This window comes from Ranitomeya imitator, chromosome 2 (assembly GCF_032444005.1).
Source record: "Ranitomeya imitator isolate aRanImi1 chromosome 2, aRanImi1.pri, whole genome shotgun sequence".
NCBI lineage: Eukaryota > Metazoa > Chordata > Amphibia > Anura > Dendrobatidae > Ranitomeya > Ranitomeya imitator.
In genome coordinates this window covers 344797401-344815368 of record NC_091283.1, presented here as the reverse complement: position 1 = coordinate 344815368, position 17968 = coordinate 344797401, and the positions used below count along the sequence as shown (strand labels likewise).

Below are 17968 nucleotides of genomic sequence, written 5' to 3'. Positions count from 1 at the left end.
TGGAAAATTTACTTTCATCTGAAAACAACACCTTGGACCACTAACAGTCCAGTTCTTTTTCTCCTTGGCCCAGGTAAGGCTCTTCTGGAGTTGTCTATTGGTCATGAGTGGCTTGACACAAGGAATGTGACACTTGTAGATCATGTACTGGATGTTTCTGTGTGTGGTGGCTCTCGAAGCAATGTCTCCAGCAGCAGTCCACTCCTTGTGAATCTCCGCAAAATTTTTGAATGGCCTTTTCTTAACAATCCTTCCAAGGCAGCAGTTATCCCAGTTGCTTGTGCACCTTTTTCTACCACACTTTTTCCTTCCACTCAACTCTCCATTAATATGCTTGGATACAGCACTCTGAACAGCCAGATTCTTTAGCAATGAACTTTTGTGGCTTCCCCTCCTTGTGGAGTGTGTCAGTGACTGCCTTTGGGACATCTGTCAAGTCAACAGTCTTCCCCATGATTGTGGAGCTACTGAAATAGACTAAGGGACATTTTTAAACACTTAGGAAGCCTTTGCAGGTGTTTTTGTTAATCATTCTAATTTACTGAGATAAAGACTCTTGGGTTTTCATTGGCTGTAAGCCATAATCATCAACATTAACAGAAATAAGCACTTCCTCTTGTACACACGCGGCTCCTCTCCGTATACCCCGTACACATGCAGCTCCGCTCCGTACACTCGCGGCTCCACTCCATTCCCCCTCGTACACACACAGCTCCGCTCCATACACCTCGTACACACACAGCTTTGCTCCATACACTTTGTACACACACGGCACCATACGTACACCTCATACACACACAGCTCCGCTCCGTACTCCTCGTACACACACGGCTCTACTCCATACACTTTGTATGCACGCGGCTCTGCTCCGTAAACCTTTTACACACATGGCTCTGCTCCGTACACCTTGTACATGCATGGCTCTGCTCTGTACACTAGCGTCTCTGCTCCGTACACCTCGTATACACGTGGTTACGCTCCATACACCTCGTACACATGCAGCTCCGCTCTGTACACCTCGTACACACACGGCTCTGCACACCTCATACACACGGCTCCGCTCACCTCGTACCCACACCACTCCACTCTGTACACCTCGTACACATGCGGCTCTGCTCCGTACACCTCGTACAAATGCGGCTCCGCTCCGTACACACATGGCTCCGCTCCGTACACCCCGTACACACGCGGCTCCGCTCCGTACACCTCGTACACACCTGGCGCAGTTCCATACACCTTGAACACACGCGCCTCCGCTCCGTACACCTTGTACACACAAGCTCCGCTCTGTACACCCCGTACACATGCGGCTCCGCTCCGTACACACATGGCTCCACTCTGTACACCCCGTACACATGCGGCTCCGCTCCGTACACACATGGCTCCACTCTGTACACCCCGTACACATGCGGCTCCGCTCCATACACCTCGTACACACCTGGCGCAGTTCCATACACCTTGAACACACGCGCCTCCGCTCCGTACACCTTGTACACACAAGCTCCGCTCTGTACACCCCGTACACATGCGGCTCCGCTCCGTACACACATGGCTCCACTCTGTACACCCCGTACACATGCGGCTCCGCTCCGTACACACATGGCTCCACTCTGTACACCCCGTACACATGCGGCTCCGCTCCATACACCTCGTACACACCTGGCTCAGTTCCACACACCTTGAACACACGCGCCTCCGCTCCGTACACCTCGTACACATATGGCTCCGCTCCATACACCTCATACACATGCGGCTCCGCTCCGTAGACCTCGTACACACACAGCTCCGCTCCGTACACCTCGTACACACACGGCTCCGCTCCGTACACCCTGTACACACACACGGCTCTGCGCCGTACATCTCGTACACACATGGCTCTGCTACATCCACACTGTAAACACCTCCTGACCCCACACATAAACTTCCCCTCATCCAGCACCATGACAACCAGCACAGCAGAGTCCTGCATACACTGAGGCCCCTGATCATGTGACCCCTGACTCCTCCCCTCCTGTGACCTCATCACAGGTCCTGTGCACAGAGCAGCCATATATGTGGAGTGCGGCTCTGCAGGTGGAGGTAGGTGCTGGAGATTCTTCATTACTGGGACCTGTCAGCCATGTTATTAACCCCTCCAGCCCCGGTATCTGTGTGGTGCCCCCCAGGTGACATTTCTTCTTCCCCTCTCTGTGGTGTAGATGTATTAGGGGCCACTATCTGCGGTGTCCTCTGTACCAGGGGTGTCAAACTGCATTCCTCGAGGGCCGCAAACCATGCGTGTTTTCAAGATTTCCTTAGCATTGCACAAGGTGCTGGAATCATTCTCTGCAGGTGATTAAATTATCACCTGTGCAATGCAAGGAAATCCTGAAAACATGACCTGTTTGCAGCCCTCGAGGAATGCAGTTTGACATCCCTGCTCTGTACGGTGTAATAGAAGCCTGTTGGGGACATAATTCTTGGAGACAGAACTTATCTAATTTCTCGTTGATCTTTCTGTATTTTCTTTCGTATTTTGCTTTATGAATCATATATTTACTAGAACCCTTGAGGCGCAGCTTTGTTGTGCCCTGGGCTGCCATAACAACCCATTTGGATGTGTTGTTGCCCAGTGGGGTGATGGCGGCGGCACTCTCCTTCTGCCTAAGGCTTCTTTCACACTTCCGTCTTTCGGGGTGCGTCATAATGCAGTGAAGTGACATATCGACAGATGTTTTGAAAATAGTGGAAAACGTGTGCAATGCATCCAGTGTTATGACGGATGCGTCGAAGGAGTTCCTGCCTGCATTTCCAGGAATAAAAAAATCCTTCTGGGCATGCTCAGAATGAAAAAACGGGATACGTCGCTGGATTCCTGTGTTTGACGGTCAGCGACGGATCCTGCGTCAATAGGCTTCCGTTATAGCCAACGACGGACAGCGCAGGACCCGTCGCTGAGCGATTTTCCGACGTGCAGAAAAAAACGTTCCTCTGAACGTTTTCTCCGCCCGACGGACCGCTATTTTCTGACGGATCCAGTGCACGACAGATGAAACGGATGGCCATCCGTTGCTAATACAAGTATGGCTACTTTCACACTAGCGTCGTACGATGCACGTCGCAATGCGTCATTTTGCAGAAAAAACGCATCCTGCAAAGTTGTCTGCAGGATGCGTTTTTTCTCCATAGGCTTGTATTAGCGACGCATTGCCATACGTCGCAACCGTCGTGCGACGGTTGCGTCGTGTTGTAGCGGACCGTCAGCACCAAAAAACGTTGCATGTAACGTTTTTTGGTGCGTTGTGTCCGCCATTTCCGACCGCGCATGCGCGGCCGGAACTCCGCCCCCTCCTCCCAAGAGCTCACAATGGGGCAGCGGATGCATTGTAAAACTGCATCCGGTGCCCCCTTTGTGCTGTGCTTTCACAGCATGCGTCGGACTCGGTACGTCGCCTCGACGTATTGCGTCGTGAGTCGTACGACGCTAGTGTGAAAGTAGCCTATATGGGAAAAAACAGGATCCTGCAGAAAAATTTGCAGGATCCTGTTTTTTCAAAACTCGACGGATTTCGATGGGAGGAAAAAGACGGAAGTGTGAAAGAGGCCCAATCTGAAAGGTTAAACAGCCAAGATCAAAGTTACCTCCGATCACGGCTGTGACATTGGGCTCCGAATACGATTTATGGTGTTCAGTTTGACAATCTATTATTTCCAGTGATCATAGAGGTAAAGAATCCGGTCCTGGGTGATCACTGTGAATAATATTTAGTTTCTGTGTATAAACTGATTCAGCATCATGATGACGTCAGGATAAACTGTCCATGAAAACCTAGCAGCTCTAAGGCTTCCAAGGACAGACTTTGATTAAAGGGAACCTGAAACCATTTTTTTCACTTATAACCTACAGTCATGGCTGAAGGTGATGGCACCCTCGAAATAGTCCCAGAAAATGAATTATTTATCCCAGAAAATTATTCCAATTACACGTTTTGTTATACACATGTTTATTTCCTTTGTATGTATTGGAACAACACAGAAAAAAAATGGAAAAAAGGCAAATTGGACATAATTTCACCCAAAATACCTACAATGGGTCAGATAAAATTGTTGGCACCTTTCCGAAAACTTTGTTTCAAGTATGTGATGCTCGTTCTAACTCACCTGTGGCAACTAACGGGTGTGGGAATTATGAAAATCACACCTGAACCCAGATAAAAAGGAGAGAATTTGACTCGATCTTTGCATTGTGTGCCTGTGTGTACCACACTAATCATTGAGAACTGGAAGAGGAGAAGAGAACAGTCTTAGGACTTGAGAACCAAAATTGTTGAACAATATCAACAATCTCAGGGTTACAAGTCCATCTCCAGATATCTTGATTAGACATGAGCGAATATTGTCTGCTCCCTCCTTATTCAGCAAACTATAGCCCTTACCGAAGAAGCTGCAGTGGGATCCTGAATACCTGGAGCACTCCCTATAATCCGGTGTCCGGCGCTGCAGCTGCATGTGTCGCGGCTGTGTGACATTCACAACACATGCATGGAGAGCCTGAATGTTGTGACTGTCACACCGCCGGACACATCCAGCTGCGGCACCAGACACCTAATTATCAGGAGCGCTCCAGGTATCCAGGTTCCCGCTGCAGCTTCTTCTTTAAAGGGACTCTGTCACCTGAATTTGGAGGGGACAATCTTCAGCCATAGGGGCGGGGTTTTCGGGTGTTTGATTCACCCTTTCCTTACCCGCTGGCTGCATGCTGGCTGCAATATTGGATTGAAGTTCATTCTCTGTCCTCCATAGTACACGCCTGCGCAAGGCAAGATTGTAGGTCCAGGAAATAGTGATAGGTCGTTTCCGACCTATCCGGCACAAAGAGCCAGCTCCCTTCAGTGAACATTGGGAGCCAGCACCCTGGTGAGGGCTGCTTGCAGTGTCTTAATGGCTCTCGTTGAGGGTAAAATCACCGTTTGGATGCCAAGAAGAATGAAATCCCGCACACCTATCCCTGGAAATGGTCTGTGAATGTCAGTAGGTGGGCAGCGTTTGCACATAATCAGATTGCGGGTCAAAACAAAATAAATAGAGATTCATTTGGGATTCAAGAGAACCTTTTTGGTGAGATGAGCCAAATAATCCAATTCTCCTAAAAAAAAAAAAAGAGTGCAACAAAATGTCCAACTGTGATTAGACAGTGGACAAACCGAAGAGAACCATTAAATTCCAATAAAAAGATAAACATTTATTAATAATTGTTAAAATACAGGTACAGAACACATTTCCTCACAAATACCCAGGATACCAACCTAGACCAAAAATCAAAGATAAATTACTTACTCAATAAAAATTGAGATTCATTAAATAGTTTCTTGTCTATGTAATGGATATGATGGCAAAATGAGGCACTACTTATAAATGTAAAGGGACCCATCCAATTAAGATTATATATATACACACACACACACACACACACACACACACACACACACACACACACACACACACACAGATATATATATATATATATATATATATATATATATATATATATATATATATATATAAAACAGGGGTCTATACAGTGTCCAAAGAAATCAAAAGACCCTTAATCTTAATAACAATGGTGACCCTGCACAAAAAGTGTAGACATTTTGTTGTACTGATTGTTTTGAAGTGCCATTTCATCATATTTTCAGGACTAATTTGTTTGTAATTCTCCTTAAAAAAGAAGCTGACTGCCCATCACTACTGGGAAGCCAACTGGAAAAAGAAGAGTTAACCAGCCGGGTCAAAACCAGATAGGGTAGATATAGTACAAAATCAGAAGTTAGGGACGAGATCAGAGGGGTAGCTGAGGTCAGAGCCAGGAGAACAGAGTGATGTACAATCATCAGGCACACCCCAAACTCACAGCAGAGAGCTAATTACACCTTCTGATTAGCTGCTCTGCAGAAACACACACATTTCCTGTATGTCTGGCACTACAAGTCCAACCCACACCAATTTGTACCTCCCATCGCCCAATACCAACCACAGGGTAAGCGCACTGCCACCAAGCAATAGAAGTACAGGTCATAGGAGCTGGTTCAAACAACGATGTAACAAATGTACAGGTGCATCAATATACTTCAAGTGGTAAGCTCTTACAATCTATGTGACCCTCGCAATCTTCCCTCAAAAATTCATTATCGCTCTACCATCCCACAAAATCAAAATTTATTTTCCATAAGCCATAAATGAATCACTTTCTTACCTTGCTCTAGCACGAGCCTGATGTGGTGTCTAATGATTGCCCTCAATTGAGTTGTTCCATCTGGAACATCAATGGCGTAGCCTCTGGATAAGCTGTAAGTGTTCAATAGATTTGAATTCTACAGCTGAGATATGCATCTTTCTCTACTGAAGCTCATCACACACTGCTATTAATGAAGAGGTAGTCCGTCACACATGCGCATCTCTCCATTTGTTTGGGAGTTGAATGCGATTTATGACTCTGTTTGTAGTTAAATTAAGGCTAAAGTTGGTGATTAGAGTTCATCAAATTTTTCAATATTTGGTTCGGATTACGATCGCCTGAAAATATTGTTTTTGCAATATTCACCGAACATAGCCGAACGTCATTGGCGTCAATGGGAGTAGAAATGATCAAATATGTTTCGAAACGATCATCAAACAAATAAATTTGGTACCAATATGGCACGACTATGGCAAACGATTGTTTCCGAACATATTCACTCATCTCTAATGGTGATGCCAATGTTGATGACTGAGACATGAATGAGCTTTATGAAAAAGATTACTTTGCACTCAAACTGCAGGCTCTTAGTCAAGTATGAAGAAACTGCTTGTTACTTTGTGCAGGATAAAGGATGAAGATACAACATGAACCAGGGCCATTCTGTATTCTCTTGTGTGTTATACAAGAGGCAAGGTGGTGCCATATCAAGGTGTAAACTTGTAGGATGGGTAAAAGAAGTGCAGTTGCCATGTGGCATAAGGTTAGGATGGTGAATTCCTTAAAGGGTTAGTCCTGGTCTGCCACTTCTGCAGCAGGAGGTGAAAAAAGGCAGGTGATGTCACCTCTTCTGATACCTGTGGGACATGTGGACTATCAGCAAGTGTTGTAAACCTTTTCCATTCTAATGAACTCTAATCTCCCGCATTACAATATTGGTTATAGCATTGACGCTAGTATGCTGGTGATGTGAATATTGTTATATGAAGCTTGTGTCACGATTCCGTCACTCTTGGTGTCTCCTTGGGATGCTGTAAGTTACAGCTCAGCTGCCCTATGAATATCAGGGGCATGTTTGGGCTGTCAGTATTGTGATTTGGTTTCCTGCAGGTGTTTTTCTTTCCAGATAATTGCCAGGCCATAAAACTGGCTGGCAATGTCAGATCATTGCCAATTGTAGCTTCAGCTCAATGGTGTATTTTGATATTCTGATCTTTTATTACCACACCTTTGGATTTTCCTTTCAACTACCTGTTTGTATAACCCCTTTTGCCTTTGACTTTAGTTACGAAACCCCAGACTTTGCTCCTGACTATCTGTGTGTCTTATCACTCTGTCTTTGATGTACCTTCCTCACCTGGATATTGACCTTGGACCTCTTGACCACTCTGCCTCGCTCTAGTCCGTGAGCTGTGACTAGCGTCACGGTGTGACAATACTTTTAACATTGGATTTATTATGATATTACTTCTTCCATTGTCTTCCTATTCAGGTTTTTCCAACATCAGATCCTCTCAGTGGAGATCTTCTATATAAGGGAATTTTCCTGATTGACCCATACAATGATGGATAGGGACAGGGACAAAATGGCAGAAAGGATATTTCACCTCACTCTGGAGATCCTCTTCCTGCTTACTGGAGAGGTGAGAGATTCTGGCATCACAATACACCATTCTTCTCTATGGTAATAACAGATGGACAGAACTGGAGAGGTAAGGACTCTGGAAATGTCTGAAGTGAGTTTTATTAATGTGTTTCCCCATAACCAGGATTACACAGTAGTGAAGAAGACATCTAGTGAGTGCTGTCAGGACCCTGTATCTGGGCAATGGGGAAGACCCATGAGCCCAATCACGAGGCCTCCACCTTATACCCTGATACATGAGGACATCAATGACCAGAAGATCCTAGAACTCACCTACAAGATGATTGAGCTGCTGACTGGAGAGGTGACACTGCTGGGTATGTTGGGACATTATACAGTAATGCTATGAAGGAATCTCTGGGATGATAGTATCATTGTATGTGTCAGGTTCCTATAAGGTGTCAGGATGTCACCGTCTATTTCTCCATGGAGGAGTGGGAGTATTTTGAAGGACACAAAGATCTGTACAAGGAAGTTATGATAGAGGTTCCCCAGCTGCTCACATCACTAGGTAATAGACAGGACTAAATACACACGGCCTAATTATCTGTATGTAAAGAATGAATTCACTCCCTGTATGTGTTTCCTCCAGATCTATCCAGTAAGAGGACAACACCAGAGAAATGTACGCATCCTCTTCTTCCCCCGGACTGTAAGCAAGAAAATCCTAATGTTCTTTGGGATCATCAGGTAAATGGGGAGGTGTCATGAGATCTCCTCTATGATGTGTAGACGGCTGTGAAGATCTTGTGTTCAGTCTTGTTTTATCCACCAGTATTATATGTTTTATACTTGTGTAATGAGAATGGTGGAGATGGTAGGATTAGAGCTCATCATAGATGGGACTTCTTCATCTGTCTGTGACTTTTACAATATTTGTTTCAGGGTGAAGATCTGACCCAAATCAATACTATAGAGACATATGTGAGGGGTGATGAGCGGTGTAACAAGGAGATTTCTACAGATCACCGTCCAGGTGAGTAGTAACCATTAAATGCAGATAAGCCACAGATTTTTCTTATGAGTATATACTTGTGTGCTATTTCGGATATTTTTAACCAGTAAATTAAAAGATTGGTGATAATGTCACAAATGGATAAGACAAAATTACTTGGAAAGGAGTGTGGGGGCTTTTCATCTCCTTTACACGAAGAGGAGAATACCACCAGAATGAAGGGTTTTTATACCTCAGTTTTCCCTTTCTCCCTCCTCTCATACCAATCAGGATTCAAGCTGTTCCCAAGGCCATCCAAATCTTCTGGCTGAGTCTTACTGTAATAACATTCTCAGAGTGGTCGCCAGGCAGCCCTAAAATGACTAACACTGACAAGCTTAGCACAAGCAACTCTGCTTACCATACCCCATGGATTTGCCCTGGCCTTCACCCTTTAACTTCTGTACTGGAACTTAATTAGGGGTGACTGGGCTGGATCTTTGGAATAAGCTGATGCTCTGTGGTACAAAGTAGCAAATTAGAATATGTAACAATAGTCAGAAACACAGGCTGTGGTCAAAACAATAAATAGTAATACTACAAGGAGCTAAAGAAGCTGGAAGCTTATGTATGGTGTGGTGCTCTCCAATTGTCTGGAGCTGGAAGTTGGTAACTTCAGGTGGACAGCACACATACTTATACTAGCAGACTGGATGGCATTACAGGTCCCAGCCACCCTAATCTCAATGGCTGGACAGAGCCTGCGCCATCTAAAACTTTTGGTTCCAATGTCTCTTCTATCACCAGCGCCGCCTGCAGAATGAATATGGAAAAAGATGTTGCAGGAACAGGCCCTAGTGGAGATGTGACACTTGCATGCTACTCTTCACTATAGCTAAGAAAAAAACTGATAAACATATAACCCATCAGTATATAGCGTATATAATTGAGTGTAAGCTGACCTGAGTATAAGCCGAGGCACCTAATTTTGCCATGGAAAACTGGGTAAGCATATTGACTCGAGTATAAGCCGGGTATATATTGTCCCCTAATCCCTGTCCTGCTCTATGTGGCTCACCCATCCTGTCCTGTATGTGTGGCTCCCCCCGTCCTGTCCTGCTCTGTGTGGCTCCCCTTGTTGTATGCATGGCTCCCCCGGTTCCCTCGTTGTATGCATGGCTCCCCCGTCCCATCTTGTATGCATGGCTTGGCTCCCCCCGTCCCATCCTTGTATGCATGACTCCCCCGGTCCCATCCTTGTATGCATGCCTCCCCTGTCCCATCTAGTATGCATGGCTGGACTCCACCGTCATACTCTACCTCCTCGCGCCGTCGCTGAACGTCCCTGCATCTCCATTGTCTCAGCGAGGCAGCTTCTTCCTGTGCTGAGCGATCACGTGGTACCACTCATTAAGGTCATGAATATGCACTGCACACCTATGGGAGTGGAGTCGCATACATATTCATTACCTCAATGAGCGGTACCACCTGACCGCTGAGCACAGGAACAGGAAAGAGCTGCCTGGACAGAGATGCAGGGACGGAGATGCAGCGACGGAAGGTGAGTATTGATGTCTTCTGGAAGCCTGCAGCTGTCACTGTGCTACAACTGCCCGCTCCCCCTCCCCCGCTGGCTTTCTGTACCATGACTTGTGTATAAGCCGAGGGGGGCATTTTCAGCACAAGAATTGTGCTGAAAATCTCAGTTTATACACGAGTATATACGGTAATTGAAAATGTATTGGAGCCGTTAAAAAAAACAAAAAAAAAACATTACCGTACAGATAATTTTGGCCCCATATTTTATTCCATCAGCCCCTAATTCTTTCTCTCCCAGGGGCTTGTCATTCATTGGCTGCTACAATTTGGTGGTGTTTTACGTTGTCTGCTGTCAGTTTTTTAGCTGTATTTTTCCTTAGTCAGCCAAAATGCACATTACAGGTATGAGTATGTTATACTGGTGTAGATGACAGTGCAAATAGAATGTGGATGTAATAATACAGATAGTACTGGGAGATTGTGCCCAATTTGAGGACTAAGGATCAACTAGCTTTTATTAGACCCATATAAAATGACTGAAAAAATGGAAACAATATTTTCAAAATATTTTTATTTATTCAGTATGAAGTATGAGCGCCATGTGCAGAAATCCCCGCACTTACAGTCTCAGTTGGTATCACTGAGTTTATTAATGGTCGGCTGAATAATGTTCTGCTTCGCTGAACGCTCTTGGGCAAATCATGAAGACCTGCTGCTGGCAGCTCCCTTTTCAGCTGCCAACTCTGGAGACACTGGAGGCCATGGCGACACGTTTTGGCCTCACAGGCTGCTCACAGTAGCACGAACAACATCCGCTTGAGATTGTCGTGTTGAAAAACGTACATTTTTAGGTATCTTTTAATAATTTTCAGGTAATATAATTTAAAAATAATGAAATCTGTTCTTTTCTTAGCAGATAACTGTACCAAGAGCTCAGAGGGACATCAGATATCCTTAAATTGTAAATCACATGAGTGTGGTAGCACACATGATGCATATGAAGAGCCTGCGATTTTTCCAGATATACTTCCATGCCTTCAGAGCAAAGACCTTCAGAGCAAAGATCTATCATCTGATCTTTTTGAACACTTCCTATCTTCTGATTCATCACAGACTATTAAGAAAAATAAATATCACAAAAAAAGTGTCAGAAGTCGAAGAAGTCACACCGGGAAAAATACATTTTTATGTTCAGAATGTGGAAAATGTTTTCACCAGAAATCAAATTTTATGATACATATGAAAACTCACACAGGGGAAAAGCCATTTTATTGTGAAGAATGTGGAAAATATTTTAACCAGAAATCAGATCTTTTTAGGCATCAGAGAATTCACACAGGGGAGAAGCCATATTCATGTTCAGAATGTACAAAATGTTTTAACCAGAAATCATGTCTTCTTAGACATCAGAGAATTCACTCTGCTGTAAAGCCATTTTCATGTTCAGAATGTGGGAAATGTTTTAACAGAAAATCGAATCTTATTACACATCACAATACTCACACAAGAGCAAAGCCACATTCGTGTTCAGAATGTGGAAAATGTTATGCTGATAAATCAAATCTTGTTAGACATCTGAGAACTCACACAGAAGAAAATGTGTTCTCATGCTCAGAATGTGGAAAATCTTTTAACCGGAAATCAAATCTTATTACACATCACAATACTCACACAAGATCAAAGTCATTTGCATGTACAGAATGTGGGAAATGTTATACTGATAAATCAAATCTTGTTAAACATCTAAGAAGACATACAGAAAAAAGTACGTTATCATGCTTAGAATGCGGGAAAAGTTTTTACCAGAAAGCAACTCTTATTAAACATAAGAAAAGTCACACAGGGGAGAAGCCATTTCCTTGTGAAGAATGTGGGAAATACTTTAGCGACAAATCGGTTCTTTTTAGACATCAGAGAATTCACACAGGGGAGAAGCCGTATTCATGTTCAGAATGTGGAAAATGTTTTAATCAGAAATCAAATCTTGCTAAACATCAACATACTCACACAAAAGCCAAGCTATAAATATGATTAAAATGTGAAATGTTAAATCAAATCTTCTTAGACATCAGAGTAAAGCCATTTTAAGGTTTAGAAAGTAGGGAACTTTATAGCGATACTTGGAAAATTTACCTTTAAAATTTTTCATTTCCTGGTGTATGTAGGCATAGACCATAGAAGAGACATATTTAATTAACAGAAGACAATCTAATTACAACTGCCTTTCACATGTCCATGTATACACAACAAGGACACAAGAAAGGTGAAATGTATTTGGATGGGTTAAAGGGAACCTGTCACCCCGAAAATCGCGTGTGAGGTAAGCCCACCGGCATCAGGGGCTTATCTGCAGCATTCTGTAATGCTGTAGATAAGCCCCCGATGTTACCTGAAAAAGGAGAAAAAGACGTTAGATTATACTCACCCAGGGGAGGTCCCGCTGCTGGTCAGGTCAAACGGGCGTCTCCGGTCCGCTGCGGCGCCTCCCATCTTTATTACAAGACGTCCTCTTCTGATCTTCAGCCACGGCTCCGGCGCAGGCGTACTTTGCTCTGCCCTCTTGAGGGCAGAGGATAGTACTGCAGTGCGCAGGCGCCGGAAAGGTCAGAGGCCCGGCGCCTGCGCACTGCAGTACTTTGTCTGCCCTCAACAGGGCAGAGCAAAGTACGCCTGCGCCGGAGCCGTGGCTGAAGATCAGAAGAGGACGTCTTGGAATGAAGATGGGAGGCATCGCAGCGGACCGGAGACGCCCGTTTGACCTGACCAGCAGCGGGACCGCCCCTGGGTGAGTATATTATAACGTCTTTTTCTCCTTTTTCAGGTAACATCGGGGGCTTATCTACCTCATTACAGAATGCTGTAGATAAGCCCCTGATGCCGGTGGGCTTACCTCACCCGCGATTTTCGGGGTGACAGGTTCCTTTTAATACAAACTCCAGGAAATTAAAATTTCAGGTAAATTTTGCACTTCCTGATTGTCCTTTGGCAGTATATAAAATGACTTTTTATGGATTTAGAAAGTTAAGTTTAACAATTCCTACTAGTAGTTTTTTGACAAATGCTGAATCCTTTGAGGATGCGTTTTTGAGCCTGTCATATTTTACAAAGGTAAATAAAGAAGACGATGTGGTTGTTTAATAAAATTTGTTCAAGAGGAACACAACATTTTTCAGCCCAAAATGTAGCCATAGAACTTGTTAAATGTGAACGAACATTCATGAGGAATTCTAGGCCTTCTAGCAAACAGTTTTCAATTATTTCTTTCAGCCATCGAGAAAGAAAGAGAGAGCAGCTTTAATGGCTTTGATACCCTTGTTTGGCTTTTGAAACAGAACAATCCCTTCTGAAAATTAAAAAAAAAAGCCACACTTATTCACTTCATTATAATTGAGAGAAGATATTTTACCATCCAGTAGGTGTAAACTGCTTTCAGGATTAGAAAGTTGGTGTGAAGGAATAACAGGCAAAGAAATGTCCTGGTTTAGATTGAACACAGAGGGTACCTTCGGTAGTAAGCCAGGCATTGTCCACAGTTCCATACAGGCAGAAACTTAGGTAGGCTTCTTTGCAGGAGAGTGCGTCTAGTTTTACTCCTCTCACTGAAGTCACCGTTAACTAGAAAAAGGTTTTGTATGAGAAGAGCTTAACATCTGCATCCTGAAGTTATTCCAATGGTGAGCAAGAAATGTTTCAAAACTTCGGACCAATCACAGGAAGGTGGTGGAGTATGATTTGCAGGTCCCATCTTCTTTACTGCTCTGAGGAATATGGACACAATGAGATTATTCTAGATGAGCGTTGCTGGCTGTTGGGTAAATTCTCAAGGTTGAGGCCTTTTTGATATCCATCTTGAAGAAATTGTAAAATGGTGGAGATGTCTTCTGGACACATTATTGTTGTTATTGCACCAAGGTAGTCATGTGTGAATCAGTTGTGATTAGGTTAATTGTTTACGGCTGATGAAATATATCTCTTCTATCCAGACAGATGAAGCAATGTATGTTAACCCTATTGTGTGCTGTTGAAGGACAATCAGGAAATCCTATTATTATTATTATTATTTTATCACTACCGAACACAGTCAGTTCTCATCTTGTGGACACAGCCCTTTTTACAAACCTGCCATATGTCATTTCATGTGATAATTACTCTGGAATGTTTCTACATATGTCGATTGTGAAATTATATTTCATGGCAAATTGTACTTTGTTAGTCTATTTAAGTGAATATGTTTTGTATGCATGCAAGAAAAATATGAATTTGGATACATTTGGAAAAATTATATAATTTCAAACTTTCAATATCTATGGACTTACAACAGGTGGTTGTATCACACAAAATGGTTAAATAATATTTACCTTACAACTACTTTTATGTCTGCATTACCTTTCATGCGTCTTTTTTTTTTTCAGGAAGTTAGAAAATATTAAAATTTAGCAGCAGCTTTTCATATTTAAGAAAAAAAATTTAAATTATTTTTAGGGACCAATCCACTTTTGAATCTCCGTATGTGCTGCCATTTATTAAACGCACCTCTTGAAGTATTTAAAATTGCGTTATGGAAATTTGTTAGCCATTCAGTTTGCCAGTCTGGTCTGTAGATTCTAAAAGCATTCAAATATCATACAGTGCATTCTCAACAATGTACACGGTCAGCTTTTTGTACCATGCATTCCATGCGGCACTGTATGGCTGTAGGACCCAATCTGAAAAATCATGCTCTGTGAATTTAATTTCCAGGATATATTCTAGTTTTGGGGTCAATATGGTACTTTGCCAATAGCAAATAAACCCTAACTAAAGATTCTATAATGCTATTAAAACGTAACTTTTATTTGTTAAATTAATATGCTTGTGTGCTTGTTAAAACCACAACGTTTGTATTGGTCGCTATGGGTTTTTATTAGTCCTAAGGTAGTAGCCTGGGGATCCTTTAAAGCACCCCTTTGTAGATTCATTGATAGGATAATGTTTTTTTATTGAGTAAATGGTCCACCGACTGAGATTTCGACTTCACAGCTATCTCGTTATGAATAGCTAATTCAATTAGATCCAGTCAATAATATGGTATCTACTGATATTATTCCAGTTCTTATTATTCACAATGGATTCTTATTGTCCTGACCTCCTGGTATGAGTCTTATTATAGTCTCATCTCAAGATTAAATATCCCCTATTGGATTTTCCTAATATAATTTCCCTCTGTATCTCAATGGCCTAATATGGCATTATTGTATAGTATAATATCGCATAAACCCCTGACTCCCCCTGTGTATTCCCCCCAAAAACCTTTTTAAGTTCTCTCACACAGTATGGTGATCTGGTCCGATGGGCATGGTTTTGGGCCTCGCCATCCTCCTTCTTTAATGGATGTGAATGACACCTTGCATCATCCACATTGCCAGGCGAAATCTTGCACCTGTGCACAAAAATCGATGCTCATTTCTGCACAGTATTCGTTGCCCTACTGCTGGCAGTCAAAAACATAAGTGTACATGCTCCTAAAGTAGATCAAAAAATATAGTGCACAGGCGTGAGCTGCGATTTCTGTGCAAAGGTGCGAAATGTTGCCCTGCAATGTGGATGACAGGATGAGTCATCCACGTCAATTAATGAAGGAAGACAGCGAGCAGCAGCCGAGTGGAGGGATGGAGAGCCCCGAAACCATGCCCATTGGACCAAATCAACCAGATTACCATACAGAGCAGGAAAACTTTAAAAAAGGTTTTGAGGGAGACAGGTGGTTATTTAAGCATTTTTGGAATGGAGCACAGGCGCTGATTAAGATGATCTTTTTAGTTGTTATATGACAAAACTGGTTGCCTTTAATAGCCTGCTTACACATGCAAGCTGAAGTAATCAATGCACACTGAGTGATCAGTGATACAATGCATTCCGAATTATGTAAATGCTATTTTTCTCTGATTTTCCTAAATGGTCAGTATAATGAATGTTCAGATCATCAGCCGTTAAATTATTAATAAAATTTTATTAGACAAACCTCACAATGGTAACAATATTTTATTCTAAACTGAAAAAACCCTTAAAAACCCTGCAGCATTAAAAGGTCACATTTATTGAAATCAAAGGCATTTTAATAAGCCAAAGTACATGTTAACAGGCCCGTTTTTTGATATTGGCTTCATAATTCTTGCATCGATTGAACTTGTGAGGTTTTGGAGAGTTTCTGCTCGAATATCTTTGTCAGAATAGGGATGGCATGGTTCTTCTTTTTGTACCATGGAAGAAAGTGATGAATTAGGTACTATATAATTTCCAGAGGTCATTTTCACACCTTCAGGGACTCTAAAGAGGCACACATGCAAAACAATGGAGGAAGGAAAGAACTAATAAAGATGCCTCACCAACACCCAATTGGTCCCTGTACAGACTAGAAAATTTGCTAGCCGCACAACAAAAAAAACACCTACTCGTTCCTGGCTCCCGAAAAGGCCATCGAGGGGTTTCTTGTAACTTCTGAAGAACCAGAGTGGAGGCCACAAACCTATCCTATAAAGAAAAAGCAGAGCGTGCATGGAGACACCAGGACACAGGGTAAGAAACTAAACACATTTACATGGGATGGATAGGGGAAATACAGAGAAACAAAAAAAAATAAACAGACTAAGTGAAAACTTCCCAGACCCCAAACGTGGAAGAAAAGAAAAGGTACTAGGGAGGAAAACTCACCAGCAGATTGGAAAGGAAAGCAACAGAGATTACTAAGCTATAATAACAAAGACCTGTCAACCTTGAAGTATAGCCAGCAAAGAAGGCAGGTGCATGGTGAGTTAAAATAGCCCCTCCCATGCAACATGTGATAGGACAGAGTAAAATGGGCAAGTAAAAGACACCTGAATAGAAGCAAACCGAGGAAAGAAAGTTAAAGAAAGTTGGACAAAGACTACGCAGGCTGTGGCTTATCAGAGAGGGAAATTGAACAGGCAGCAAGAGGTCAGTGGATTGAGTCCTGAAACCGAGCCATGACAGTAGTTCTACAAGTTGCTACCGCCCCCCATCTGACGTCGCTGATTTAACCATGAAGAAACTTTGAACAATTTATAACGATAGTATATTCAGATATAGTGTATAGAAGAACCATTTTAACCCCTTAGCGACCGCCGATACGCCTTTTAACGGCGGCCGCTAAGGGTACTTAAACCACAGCGCCGTTAATTAACGGCGCTGTGGAAAAAGTCCATAGCGCCCCCCAGAGGCCGATTTTCTCCGGGGTCTCGGCTGCCGAGGGTAGCCGAGACCCCAGAGAACATGATTCGGGGGGTTTTTAACCCACCCCGCATTTGCGATCGCCGGTAATTAACCGTTTACCGGCGATCGAAAAAAAAAAAAAAGCGATCTCTTTTTAATTTCTCTGTCCTCCGATGTGATCGCACATCGGAGGACAGAGAAAAGGGGTCCCAGGTGGCCCCCCAATACTCACCTAGCTCCCCCGATGCTCCTCGTGTCTCCCGGTGGGCGCCGCCATCTTCAAAATGGCGGGCGCATGCGCAGTGCGCCCGTCGGCCGGCACAGGGAGAATCTTTGGGGTCTCGGCTGCCGGGGGTAGCCGAGACCCCAAAGAGCACGATCGGGGTCGGTATTACCGACCCCTGTTTTGCGATCGCCGGTAATTAAC

General features: G+C 43.4%; 1 protein-coding gene across 2 annotated transcripts; it reads left to right on the top strand.

Moving 5' to 3' along the window:
* Positions 1 to 2035: 2035 nt before the first annotated feature.
* LOC138663718 (gastrula zinc finger protein XlCGF57.1-like) lies at positions 2036 to 12632 on the top strand. 2 transcript variants are annotated; one of them, XM_069750032.1, is made up of 7 exons: positions 2036 to 2079; positions 7707 to 7857; positions 7984 to 8163; positions 8247 to 8370; positions 8452 to 8549; positions 8745 to 8835; positions 11249 to 12632. In XM_069750032.1, the coding sequence occupies exons 2-7, from the start codon at positions 7777 to 7779 to the stop codon at positions 12355 to 12357; spliced, it is 1683 nt and encodes a 560-aa protein (XP_069606133.1). In that variant the 5' UTR covers positions 2036 to 2079; positions 7707 to 7776; the 3' UTR covers positions 12358 to 12632. The 2 variants fall into 2 exon arrangements, with proteins under 2 accessions (XP_069606133.1, XP_069606132.1); XM_069750031.1 differs by having other exon boundaries at positions 11246 to 12632.
* Positions 12633 to 17968: the final 5336 nt, after the last annotated feature.